This window comes from Hippoglossus stenolepis, chromosome 4 (genome assembly GCF_022539355.2).
Source record: "Hippoglossus stenolepis isolate QCI-W04-F060 chromosome 4, HSTE1.2, whole genome shotgun sequence".
NCBI lineage: Eukaryota > Metazoa > Chordata > Actinopteri > Pleuronectiformes > Pleuronectidae > Hippoglossus > Hippoglossus stenolepis.
In genome coordinates, this window is record NC_061486.1 from 17339812 (window position 1) to 17353735 (window position 13924).

At 38.9% G+C, this 13924-nt stretch overlaps 2 protein-coding genes across 7 annotated transcripts in view; one reads left to right on the forward strand and one right to left on the reverse strand.

The window, feature by feature from the left end:
- The window catches only part of LOC118106173 (P2Y purinoceptor 2), a 14454-nt gene extending 2893 nt beyond the window's left edge, over positions 1 to 11561 (reverse strand). Inside the window, exons 1-3 of one of the 2 annotated variants that reach the window (XM_035154503.2) lie at positions 11335 to 11561; positions 569 to 928; positions 197 to 365 (exon numbers count right to left, since the gene is read on the reverse strand). In XM_035154503.2, the coding sequence (XP_035010394.1) occupies positions 197 to 365; positions 569 to 911 (512 nt within the window). In that variant the 5' untranslated portion in view covers positions 912 to 928; positions 11335 to 11561. Of the gene's footprint in view, positions 1 to 196; positions 366 to 568; positions 929 to 3111; positions 3246 to 11334 lie in introns of those variants that run through there. The other variant, XM_035154502.2, reaches the window with a different exon arrangement.
- The window catches only part of LOC118106171 (F-BAR and double SH3 domains protein 2), a 146620-nt gene continuing 138797 nt past the window's right edge, over positions 6102 to 13924 (forward strand). For 4 of the 5 annotated variants that reach the window (XM_035154495.2, XM_035154496.2, XM_035154498.2 and 1 more), the window contains exons 1-2: positions 6102 to 6437; positions 11361 to 11458. In XM_035154495.2, coding sequence (XP_035010386.1) covers positions 6417 to 6437; positions 11361 to 11458 — 119 coding nt within the window. In that variant the 5' untranslated portion in view covers positions 6102 to 6416. Of the gene's footprint in view, positions 6438 to 9934; positions 9987 to 11360; positions 11459 to 13924 lie in introns of all 5 variants that reach the window. The other variant, XM_035154497.2, reaches the window with a different exon arrangement.

A 13924-nucleotide genomic window follows, 5' to 3' on the forward strand; every position in this document is an offset into this window, starting at 1 on the left:
TTGCTCATCGAACTGTGCAATCAAGGCAACCTAAAATAAAATACTTCTTTGAGAAGTTGTGTCAAAAAATCAACATCTAATAAACACAATTAGAACCACCTTCAACACAATAAACAGGGTTATTAGTTAAAGAAAGAAAGAAAGAAAGAAAGAAAGAAAGAAAGAAAGAAAGAAAGAAAGACAAAAGAAGAATCACCTTGTTCTTGAGAAGTAGAGAACAGGAGCCTGGCAGAGTAACACAAAGGCCCACACTGCCACAGACACCAGGCGAGCCCGACGAGCGCTGACCCAGTACAGGGAGTGGACTGGATAACAGATTCCAATGAAGCGATGCAGACTGATACAGCACAGAAACAATATGGAACCTACCAGAGAGAGTGATTAGTGATTATCATTAAAAATGTGTTGACTTAGTTATATTTTATTGTTTAAAAGAAATGTGTGTTTTATTTTATTTAACCCATATTAAGTATGATGATTCTACAATGTGCTATATTGTATAATGCTGCCATAACTTTGAGATATCCCATGTCTAGCCATATTTTTCTGTATTGTGCAGGGGCTGTACCGTATAAGTTGGAATAAAACAGGAAGCGTATCACTTTGCAAAAGGGTTCACTGAAGGGCCAATCGTTCTCGTCGGCGTAGTAGTAGATGAGGAAGGGCAGGGTGAAGATGTAGAGAGTGTCACACATGGTCAGGTTGAACATATAGATGGTGGATGGATTCCAGCGCTTTGTGCGGAACACAATCACATACAACGCTGTGGTGTTCAGCACCAGGCCGATCACAAAGACCAGGGCATAGCTCACAGGCAGGAGAATGTATTTAAAATCTTCATTGAATTGACAGTACGAGGCACCGTAGCCTCTGGTTTGGTTTGTGTTGCTGTTGTTGTCAAAGGTGGCCATCTTGGTTGTGGGAACACCTGAGGAAAAGATAAGTTCAAAGATGCAGAAAAGATCATGTGAATAAGTATAATGAAAAGTAGATAATCACAATAATGGAAATAACTACAATAAAAAAATTATAATTATAATCATCATGATTTTAAAACTTTATTTACATATAATTTTTAGAACACAGTTGCAAAGTGCTTCACAGTAAACGAAAATAAAATAAAAAAATCAATAAAAGACCTGGTGAATAGTTGAAATAATGCAATTAAACAAACAGCACAGGAAACGCTCAGCATTAGAAGTCCCCTTAAAGTCAATCAAGCTGCACCAAACTGCACACACTCATAGATATCAGTTCTCTAAACATGCCTGATTTTCTTAAATCAAGTTCTATGAATTATTTTGTGGGAGAATTGTGAAAATGTTGAAAAACTTCCTATTTCCTAATGTTAAAGAAGGTGAGTTCTTCCCCGACCCGTACCACATTATTCCTCAACGTTTCTTAGCAGAGCCCTTAAGCCATGCTGTGCTGAAGAATCATTTCCTTGGCCATTGTGATTTTGCCCAATCCAGTTTATAGCTTGAGGCATCTGGTTTTTTATTTAATTTTACAGAGAGATAATTGTTTTAATGCTGATTTCCTTTAATTGTCTTTTTCTTTCTGAAGTGGGTGGTTGAGTAGATGAGAGAAGAATTATGACAGAAGAGAAGAGGAAATTCACAATTGACTAATGAGCCAAGAATAAGACAAAACTGATAAATAAAGTTGACAAAGCAATAAAGTCAAATACATTTTAAAAGCTATCATAATTATTATAAAAACAATAAAAAGTACCATAAACAGGATAAATAAAATACAATAAATTAAGAAGTATTAACTTACACTAATTCATGTTAAGAGCCTAAAATAAAATCCCAAACCTCCTTTAACTGATAAATACATGAATCGGTTTTTAAATAAATGTATAAATAGAGCTAGATTTTGACTGTGATATAGAGACATATATACTCTGAATACACTGAAACAGTTGTTAAACCATCTTTAAAATAATATTTCAATTGGTAACATAGAAATGATTAAAGTTTGTTCAAATTAAAGTTGATAAATTAAATTGACATCTTTAATTATGAAAAACCTAATTAAATTGTGTGAATTTTCTGAAAAAAGAAAATTGTTTCATCAACTTGAAATGATGAGTAATTAACACTTACAATAATTCGTTTTTTCATCTGAAATTCAAGTTCATTTTAGTTCAATAATGATGATATAACCTGTTAACTTTAATTTGAACAAAGTTAATTAATTTCTTTGTTACCAATTGAAGTAATCTTTAAGTTGAGGAAACAATTGTTCCTTTTTCATTGTACTGTTCCACCACCTGGTCTGACAGGTTTCACAACATCTTCATACCTCTGCAAAACAAACTGTATTAGCTTACTGTCTAGTAATCCCCCCCTATAGAAAACCAGATCTTTGACACACATATGAGCTGAAGCATAGTCAGACAAAATACAAACGCACTTGATCGGCAGCAAATTTAGTTTTTTTCTCTCTCATGTTCTCATGCAGGAAAACAGCAGATCATTCTGGCTCTGTGCACGTCCACGTTTTCCAGAGTCTCACGATCACTTTTTAACTCAAACCAGACTCTGAATTGACCCAGTTAAACCTTGCTCTTTGTTTCACTCACTGGAATGCATGTTACATTGCTGCCTATACTGTAACCTCAGCCCATTTTCTCTCCATTCACCCTGTAATTATGTTTACCAGCAAACTCAAGCTCAATCCAATCACAAAATCTCACTCCACTGACGTCTTTATAACAACTCCACATGCAGTTTGGACAGTAGATGCAAGACTAACTTGTTTCTCACTTCATGAGTCATCCAACGCTCTCTCTTATTTTCTCTTTTCTCTCTGACATTATTTTCTCCTCATGGAAAACAATGCCTCTCGCTCACTCTGCAGACTCCCGTTCGCTCCACTTTTTTTTCTCCCCCTCTTCAAAACAGCTGCAGGTTGAATTTAACAGATAACAGACATAAGAAAGAGAGGCCCCCTTTGTATAGTCCCGCGCATTCTCCTCACCGTGTGTGCACATACCACACTTAAAGTTCAGCAGTAATGAAACATTTTTCTTTTGTTATACGTATATTCACACTGAAATATACTACCATAGACAAAAACCCTAGAGGTGTCAAAATTACTCACACAAATGATTTTGCCCTTCACAGACTGTCCTGTGTTGACCATCCTGAACAGTCTGTCCTCATTCTTAGGAGTGGATGTGTGTACCTGAGTGTGAAGTTTGTGGCTGAATGTGTACCGTACTTATTTGAGTGAGTGAGAAACGTCTGGAGGCGTGTGCTTGTCACACAAGCTGTAGCCTGTATGTACCGAGAGCAGGAAGCTAGGCCTGAGGCTCCACTGTTAACTGCTAGTCAAATGAACAGTGAGTAAAAACAAGGCTGACCTCAGACTTGACTGTTCAAATATTTATACTTTTTAAGTTAGGCAAACTCAAAAAACGTCAATCTACTTATACATAGTTTAGAATCTGTTAGATGTAATATGGTATTTTTAACCATCAGCGATCACTCTTTATTTGTCTCTGTAATTTAAATTTTCATAGGGTGGGCAAACAAAAAAACAATCTTACGCATTTAATATAATTTTATTTCTAGACCAATTCTACCACCCATTGAATATAGATAGGCCATGTAGTGTATTTAGTACTTCTACTATAAACCCTTTCTTACCTTTGTATGGCCAAAGGGACACAGATGCTCCTAAACCAATTCATAAGAGAAATCATAAATCACAAGGATCCCAGTTGAGTCCTGACAAACACAATATGATCCCACAATGATCGACAGCCATTTGCCACTGGTCAAAAGTTATATGTGTGGGTGTTTGGAGATGTGTGTGTTTTCCCTGAATGTAGGTTTGTGTGTGTGTGAGTGTTTGTGTGCATGTGTTTGAATCTGTGTGTTTGTTATTTTAAAATGAGAGGAAAGGTGAGAAAGAACACTTAATGTCTTACCTACTCCACAAACTCTGAGTATTAATGATTACATGGCCCTTAACCTTAACCTTGGCTGTAGCACGTAAGATGTGTGAAGTTAAATACTGGTGCCCCTTCCTGCTACTTGTGTCTGTCTGACCAAAAAATAATTCTCAATAATAAAAAATAGGCTAATATAGCTATTATTTCTTTTTTTTGCCAACCATGTAACAATTTGTTGTCCCTGACAGATCAAATCTATCTAGGAAGTTATCTGTAGAGATTCTCAGTCATCCAGGTCATGTTTTCTTCAGAATCTGTAGTGTACATCGACAACTGGACTTGCTTGTGATTCTTGATGACTCACACAATAGCAGGGTGGGTATCAACAACCATTCATACTTTGACTCAGAGGACCTAACGACTCACTAACTTCCTGTTTAACATAACAAGTCTCAACACAGGTAGTGACCCAGAGTTAGAACTGAAGAAGCCTCTTGGTTTGAGGCGAAACATCCGTTCATCCGTTCAACCATCTATCCATCCATCCATCGTCTACTGATATTGCTATTTTAAATGTCTTTTGAAAACTGTCTATGTATTAATCTCTTGAGCTGCCAAGAGGGGCCAGTGCAAGTCAGATGTTTGTGGCCTGTTCCTACTTTCCATGCGGTCTTGAGGAATTTTATGCCAAAATGAATGAGTCGATTAAATGATTTGACAAATGTTTCCGTAATGGCCTGAACTGAGCCTCGATGGAGTGTCACAGGGTATTACTACTGTATTATTTGAACTCCTTTATTCCTTTTATCTTACTTTTATTGCAACCACAATTTCAGTTCTTTCTCAAATATGACAGCTCCTGACTCTGCTGCCTATGAGAGTAGGTATTTACTTTAGTTTAAAAAAGGCATAGAGGTAATGACGTCTGATCTACTGAGCGTACCTCAGGTTCGGCTTTTAACATTTTAACTAGTCTGACAGAGTTCAAATGTGATGTTCCTGATCTCTCTCCCATTAGTCCACAAATAGAATTATATTTAAATGCATAAGATTGTTTTTTGCTCTATTTATACGTTTATTTACAAACCGATTGTTTGCCCACCCTATGCAAATAAAAGCCACAGTCGCCAAAGTGCTTGTTCATTGTGGGAACTGTTGGGTCTGTCATTGTTGGGAACTGAATACCTTTTATTACAATTCATTCCTTCATTTTACCATGTATTTTTGTGTGAAGCACTTGGCAACCTTGTTTAGATAAGTGCTATATAAATAAAGTTATTATTATTATTATTATTAGGGCCGGAGCACCGAACAGTGGGAGGCCCTATTGAAATTGTAAGGATTATTATTATTATAATTTTTTTTTCAGGCAAATGAGGGCTTTAACATGCTCAAATCGTTACCAAAGTTTGCAGAAAATTAGAAAGTGGTGAAAATGTACGTATTCTGGAGTAATTTTAATTATTATTTTTTTATTATTATTATTCCTATTGTTTCTGGAGACACTGAAACAAATGCCATGTGTTTTAATAATAAATTAACAAATTTAAATTTATGAGCTGCTATGATGACATTTATATGTTGTTGTTTGTACTTGTTTTTATATACATATGGACCTTTTTCATCTGCAATAAAGTAGAATTAAATTAAATAAATAAATAAGTGTATGTCTGACAGATTTTGACAATTGAATGGATCATTCTACAGGAAACAATGAAACTAAATTAGAAGCTATGAGGACAATTTCGCAATTTCATCGTCACATGTCACATATCAACATTTTTTATCTATTATTGTTTGAGAAAGGCAAGAGTCAGTTTTTCCGTCCTGATCGATTTCTCTTGGATCGACTGCGGATTCTTGTTGCTATGCAGGTCTGCAGGATGCAGCCTCCTGTACCAGGCTCCTCGAGCTGCACAGTGATGCTTCTGGGTAAATAGCCACATTCCTTATTTTTTAGCTGCCATCCTTCCTGCCGTTATATTTGATTTAAAACACTCAACAAAAAGGCGGAACAAATAAAGGATGCGTGTCGACACCTGATGTTTTCGAACGCAGACCCTAGCGCTGCCCCGTTCTCTGCCGCACGGGGGCGCCGTCGGACTAAGCAGCTGAAGGGGATCCCCGTTAATACCCTCCTCCTCCTCCTCCTCCATCACTTCCTCCCCTGCTTTTCTCTCCGCCTGTCTGCTCCACAACACAGTTCAACACCAGTCCGCCTCCTCCTCCTCCTCCACTAACACCAGTGTCTCCGCTCCGAGCCACAAACGAGCCATTTATCATCAATCATGGCCGCCGGGGTACTCATCTAAAAAAACTCTTCTTCCCTCCCTGTCGTCAGGAGGAGGGGAGGATTTATTTTTTTCATGTTTTTGTTGGAGGGGGGGAAACAAACAAACAAAAAAAACCATTAGACCCCCTCACACTGGGTTTTTTCTTCTCTTTTTGGGGATCTGCTCTTGGAATTACATTAGAATACATCTCGGACCATTCATGTCCAGACTCCAACATGCAGCCGCCGCCGAGGAAGGTGAGTGATCTGCGGGGTCCGTTATGTTTGGAGCTGGGCTGTGCGGACAATGACAGATAACTGTGTGGTAACCTGAGACACACACACACACACGCACGCACGCATACACACGCACGCAAACACACACGCGCACACACACACACACACACACACACACATACATACATACACAAATAAAAGGGGAGTGAAGACACTTGCTAGCTTACATTAGCAGCGTTTGCTAGCTTGGTTAGTGACATTAACATGCATCTGCCCAGACGTCAAATAACGTTAGCTACAAACCGCTAGGTGGGCTAGCATGAGGCGTTTTATACAAAGCATGTCAGTGTCTAAATATCATATCGCGTGATGTCCTTTAATGCACATAACTTTCAATTTAACAATATCTTATTGCTTTGACACCTTTGCGTGTGTCATTAGGGTTTTAGCTAGCAGTCCTCAGTGTATTTGTAGTGTAGCATGTGTGTTAGCTCATTTATATGTGACAGCAGTCCCTCAGACATACACAACAAAAGCTGTCTGTCTGTTGCTCCACGATGTGATGCTCCACGTCTGAAGGAAAGACCTTCACTTCATCCACGGTCACATCACATCACATCACACACACACACACACACACACACACACACACACACACACACACACACACACACAAACATCACATACTAACCCTGATTTGCAGTGATTCCCTGGACACTTACTCTTAATCTTAACCATATTTACTACTTGCCTAACCCTAACCCCGACCCTAACTCTAACCTAACCTCAATTTAACCATAACCTAATCTAACTTAAACTAACCTGACCTTAAAAAATGTCTTCACTTGTAAATCCATTTAATTACTAATTAATTACGCAGACTTACTTTTTGTTCAGTCACCATAACATCACTGTGTAACCTAATTTAGGTCCCCATAACTTTAGTTATACCTGGACACACACACACACACACACACACACACACACACACACACACACACACACACACACACACACACACACACACACACACTCACACAGAGGAGACATGCTGGCAGAGCCATGTCTGATGCTGATTTATTGATTCTGTATGGGCTGAGAAAAGACCACAGTCCCCTATAGCTTGGTACCTTGTGTGTATGTGTTGAAGTTGCTGGTCCATTGGTGTCTATGAGTGTGTGTGTGTGTGAGTGTGTGTGTTGTCCTGAAATAGATGCATGAGAGCCAATTACCCTGCTGTGAACCTCTGCACAGTTTTCTCTTAATTACCACATATTCCCCCAGTGCCATTTATGCTCTGAGTTCTTTCTTCACACACACACACACACACACACACACACACACACACACACGCACTGGCCTTGAACATGTCATGTCACGTCTTTAAAACACACACACACTTCAACAGATCCTTTCATTATAGAGGCCATAGAGGCCACTTTGACTGTCTCCTTCCACCGTCTGTGATCAAGTGCACCATTGAGGTCGTATTCATTTAGTAAGATCTCATTTGTCAGCTGTCGGCGTCTCTCCGTTCACTTTGCTGTGAAAACACTGATGTTTTACCCCCTGCCAGTAAGGCTGGCACACTCAGCACCACAGCATCAGAGTGCATCAGTATTTGGCTGTTGGAGGCTAATAATTTCTCTCCCGGTGCAACACATACGGCCCCTTAAGTGTTTTGTCTGTGTCTCGGTGCATCTACCTATAGACTGAGCTCATCTGACTAATGCATCTGTTAAATGTGATTTAAATTAAAGATGGGTGCCGAGGAGGTAAAAAAGAGGCAAAACATTTCCCCTTTTGACATATTATGTTAATATATACGTTTTTTTATCCAGTTAATTCTTCTTCATAATCTGCATTACCTTACACATGCAGGGAGGAAGACACAACAAATAAACACTTCAGTATGATGCAGCTGGAAAACTTTCCATAAACTGTTCCATTACTATTATGATGTTGATATTTGATTAGAGAAGCTCTATTTTGGGGATCTGCTGTATTGATTTTTTTGTATTATTATTTAGTCCCTTTTAGAAACAGAATGACAATATGAATCTCAGGGCATCCTCACACCTGAAAGTCTGGACCAATGTTCAGTGTTTACATTTGATCTGGTTCATTTTGGTTTCAAATTGCAAATGAGAGCGCGCATTTAAGACTTTTACATGGCTGACATAGGTCCTGTTGTCATCACATACATGGGCTGCGTCTACCTTTACTTGACATTGATTGGTTTGTAGACAGGCGTGCATCTGACTCCAGCAGTTAGTAGTCCTTCTTTTTGAATGGAGAAAACCAATCAAACCATTCATTGAGTTAATTTCATTGCCAGTGTGATATCATTATGGTTTTACTACCAGCACAGTACTCCACACTAGTGGAAACATTATATATCGTTGGAGACAAACCTGCTTCCGCTTCTTTTCCTTCTTGATGTTGGGATAAACCTAATCATTCATCTTGATGCTGTTTTCTCATCGTTAGCTAATCGCAGTTCCTCATTATTATTCTCTCATGTGCACATTTAAACCATAACATATGCATACAACTGATTAGGTTACATGACACACACCAACTTCTTTGCAGTATCATAGACCTGCCTATGATACTTTAACACTGAGAACTACACTAGGTGAAGCCTTTTCTTGTAACATCACTCTAATATTCTGAATTTCTCTTTCCTCATGATTAACTTCTCTATATCCAATCTTTTCGCTGTCATCTTTCTCAGGCTCACCATTTTCAATTCTCTCTCTCCTTACTCCTTACTCACACTTCTAATTCTCCCCCCTTCTCTCAAACACAACCTCCCCTCAACCACTCCTAGTTTCACTTTATCTCCTCTGTCTCCCTGTCATCCATTTCTCTTCCCCCTTTCCACCTCTCTTCCTGTGTTTTGCTGCGAGTGGTGGAAGGTGAAATCAAGTGAAGTCATTTTGGCCCGATAACGTAATGAACCACTCCCTCCTCCTTATCTTCAGAGACAGCACATGAAAGAGAGGAGCTGTGCAGTGGTGTGTGTGTGTGTGTGTGTGTGTGTGTGTGTGTGTGTGTGTGTGTGTGTGTGTGTGTGTGTGTGTTTGTGCATGTTTTGCGTTGTTGTTTGTTTTGTTTGAACAGAACAGTCATGAATTTGCCCACTGTTGCGCTGGTGAATAGCTAATGGAATTCACTCGACAATACACAATGACCTTCAGAGTGACTCTGTGTGTTGGCAGGAGGTGTGTGTGTGTAGTGTGTGTTGATTGGTGAGCTCTTTGTCTGTTTCTACACAAGACCATTTAAGGAGAAAATGTTATACCCCCTGGTCTGACCAGTGACCACCCAAATTAGTTCATGTATGAAGTGATAGAATTTGCATCTTTTCCTGAAAGGCATGGACTCGCTGTGAGTCGCCTCCCCCAGCCAAAAGTCTGACAAAACCCTGATGCTGATTGTTAACGTTGATGGATTACTGATGGGAGTGTGTGTGTGTGTGTGTGTGTGTGTGTGTGTGTGTGTGTTCTTTTCAGGTGCGCTAGAGCTGAGCACACTCAAGATAGATGACAGATGATTGGCAGATAGGTACATTAATGGAGTTCAAATCGTGTGTGTGTGTGAGTGTGTGCGTGTGTGGGCCACAGTGATTCAGGAGCTGAGAAGATCTACTTCAAGTACAAAACAATCAGAACTTGTGTTAGCTGCTTCTACCAAAATCCAACCTGTCAAAGCTGAAAAATAAATCCATCAATGACTTTGTCTTTATCTCCATCAACTCCTTTGTGACTGAAACTGATTTAATCAGTAAAAGTAGTCAGGAATAAAGATTACCATAAACAGAATGTTTTAGATTTTTTGTACATTCAGTGAGCCTAGCGGAAGTAGAGTTGGTTGACACTGCTGAAATCCACTTATGATACTAATGAATCACAAGCTCATTATTGCGAGTGAAAATGAATTAGCTACAATTTTGATTATCTTTCAATTATTTAAGTAATTTAATCAGAGAAAAATGTCACATATATGTGAGGATTCAGTGCTTTTCTGTGTTTTATATGATTTTGAATACAATCTCTTTGAGTTCTGGACGTAATGTTGGACGCTCAATCCACTGAGAATCTAAGGTCATACTGTTTTTAACATTTTAAAGTCTGAACAATTTATCAAAAGATAATCAACAGATAGGATTGGTCAATAAAACAATAGCAATAACTATTGAAATATAATTTTCATCAATTGGTATATATCCAAAATAAAAGGTCCAGCATTTCGATATATTGCTTACGCTTAGTGTAAACACAGTGAGGATGTATAACACATAATTGATTGACCTCAGATTTGTAAAATGTTTTGCTGTTTATCAAGTTTGTCATTCTCGGCTCATAAAGGAGAGTTTAAAACCACAACCTTCACTCAGCAGCAAAACTCAGTCAAACTTAAAATAAATATTAATAGGAAATTTATTGTGATTATTGATATTGATTCATATTTTTTATCTTGATCACATTTTTGGCCATTTTGTCCAGCCCTATCAACAGATTATTTTGTCATTATCTGGTTGGATAATGTTACTGTCTGTGTCACATTGGTGTGTGACTTTTGGTGACTTCATGCAACATTTATTCCTACTAGGGGTGGTTGATGTGGCCATTGAGAAAGAAAAAGATCATTATTAATTGTTAATGTGTTCATGACCTTCAGGCAAGTAGATATTCATCATTCTCTCAGCTCTTTATGACCATGAACATTTTAGCTCTACTATGATAACCAAAATCACAAATGAAATCTGATTTCATAGCTCATTATTGATATTCTATAAATATATATCAGATGAAATGTAGTAATGGTGGTTTTTCTCTATTGATGAATGTGAGCCGTGAGAGAAACAACATGTTTGCAGAGCAGAGGGGTGAAGAAATGACAAATCCGTTACCTGATATGCCTTTTTGTTACCCCCAGGTCAAAGTGACACAGGAGCTGAAAAACACACACACGGAGCAGATGACAAGACTGCACTTTAAACACCAGACTGAATGTGACCTGCTGGAAGACATGAGGTATGAATGAGTCTCCTGTTTGGAATTCCCTTGTTCTGTGTGAGGTTCACTCTCCTCCATGTTTATTTGTGTTGCCTTCTTACAAACCTCCTGTCTGCATCTGTGCCATGTGAAAGAAACTGACTATATATATATATATATTCATATTGCACAGCCCCAGTTGTACTGACACTATCTTGTTCTCGTCCACTGCAAAAGAATGGAGGAATACGCTGTCCAGCTGCCAGACTCTATGAAATCCAGTCATCTTTTTTGACTGCCCGCATGAACACAACCGAGTACAAAAAGCGAGAGAGAAGAACTAATGAGTCAGGGAGGATTGGCATGAGAGAGAAAAAAGGAGGAGGGGTCTTGTCATATTTCATTTTTTTGAGAGGGACAAAGGGTTGGGAAAATGACGAAGGAATTTCCTGCTGCCCTCTTCCTGCTCTTCAACTATTTTTCTTACTCCCTTGCTTTCTCATTTTCCAAATTTCAAACCATATCTCCCTCTGTCATCTTTTCCTTCTCCCTCAGTTCCTTTTTCTCTTTTGCTCTGACTCTTTTTTTTTAAATCAGTCTCTTTTCTCATCTTGCTGTTCTCTTTCTCTGCTGTGTTTACTCGTGATGTGTGTAGGTCTGGCAGTTGTCCCTTTTGGATTTTGCAGCGGGAGGAAACCCTGGTTCCTTTACACGCTCTCATCTTCTGTGTTGACTAAGCATTGATTATTCATGACAGCAAACTCTCCAGTACTCTCTGCTTCAATCACTGTCTTTCTCCCTGTTTCTCGTTTTCACGCTTTCTCCACCTCAGACTTCACTTTCTCTTATTTTCTTTTTTCACTCTGTGGAGGGGGGGGGGCAGCTCCAGCTGTTTGAGAGCAGATTGCCTTGTTGCTGTTGGCTTTCAGGGAGAGAACAAGGTCCTGGTCTCACTTGTGGGACAGGGGGAGAGCCAGTTAGGCATATGTGGCCACAACGTTTTGGTTCTTTCCGTCTGTGAGGGATGGAGTTACATGCTACTGGGCAAAGATCTCCAAATTGACTTTGTCATCCTCGTGGTTGGAAGATGCTGCCTGCATCCTATTTCTCAGTATGCTCCTCTATTGCCTTAAATGTTTTGTAGTTATTTCTTATGGCACATTCTAGTGGAGTTAAAGAGGAAAAACACATCTGTTTCTTGAAAAGGAAGAAGGATGATTTATATTGAAAAGCATCTGTGGGGTTCTGCTAGAATTTCTTTTGCTGTCTGTCAGAACTTGATGTGAAATTATCAATTCATTAGTTGATCAACAGAAAAACAATGGCAGCAATTGTCCAGGTTCCAGCTCCTGCAGTGTGAGGAGTTGTTGTTTTGCTGTTTCACATCATTGTAAACCTTAATATTTTTTGTCTAGTTTAAATCTGTTGGCCAGACATTTAGAGACATTCGTCTTTTTAGAAATAAAAAAACTATTAATCATTTGATTAAAAAAAATAGATTTACAACTATGCCCATTATATTGAACAGGACTTGTCAAACTGCAGCCATTTTAAACAAATGCATCCTCCACTGACTGTGTTGTATCAGCGATGATTTTCACAGCAAAAAATCACTTTTTGTGTCCCTAACAACCAGAGTTAATTACTGCACTTATACCAGCAGACATACAATAAATGGACTCAAACTGTAGGACATTAACAGTAATGCCAATTAATGTACATTGTCCATGTGAAAACACACTTTTAATGGAATTGGAGTGTAACTTAACCTCTGCAACTGTTTATATAGACTTATTTCACTTGGCTAAGGTGCTAGAAGGTACTAATGTCATGACGACTAAATAGCCTCCAAAAAAAGACATCTTTAAAATAGCTGGAACCAGTAGGAGAAGAATTGTGTGGCCATGTAATGAAACACACACAAAGTCACACACTTTCCTGCGTAAAGCCTACAGTAGGTTTTAACACTTAAATCCCAAAAGCTGCTCTGAGGTTATTTACCCTAATTAATCCACAGACTGGTTTTAATCAAACTACACACACACATACAGTGACACTCACACACACACACACGCACGCACGCACGCACGCACGCACGCACGCACGCACGCACGCACGCACACACACACACACACACATGTTTCTGTTGATATTCTGTATTCAGTCTATGTGTTGGCAAATGTAAAAGAAAATAGAAATAAAGAAAGACAGAAAGACAAGAAAGGGTGTATTTAATCTGCTGGACTTCTCTTATTTATGAGAGAGAAAGAGAGAAAGAGAGAGAGGAGAAAACGATGACAAATTGGTGGACTCAAGGAGTCAAGTTGGTGTCCTCAATCCAGTAAATCCCCCATACTCTTATGTCTGCCTCAACACACACACATGCACACACAGACAGACAGACACACACACACACACACATGCACGTCTCACTATAGTTGTGAGGACTCCCTATCCCCCAACCCTAACCATCACAACTAAATACCTAATCCTTACCCTAACCTA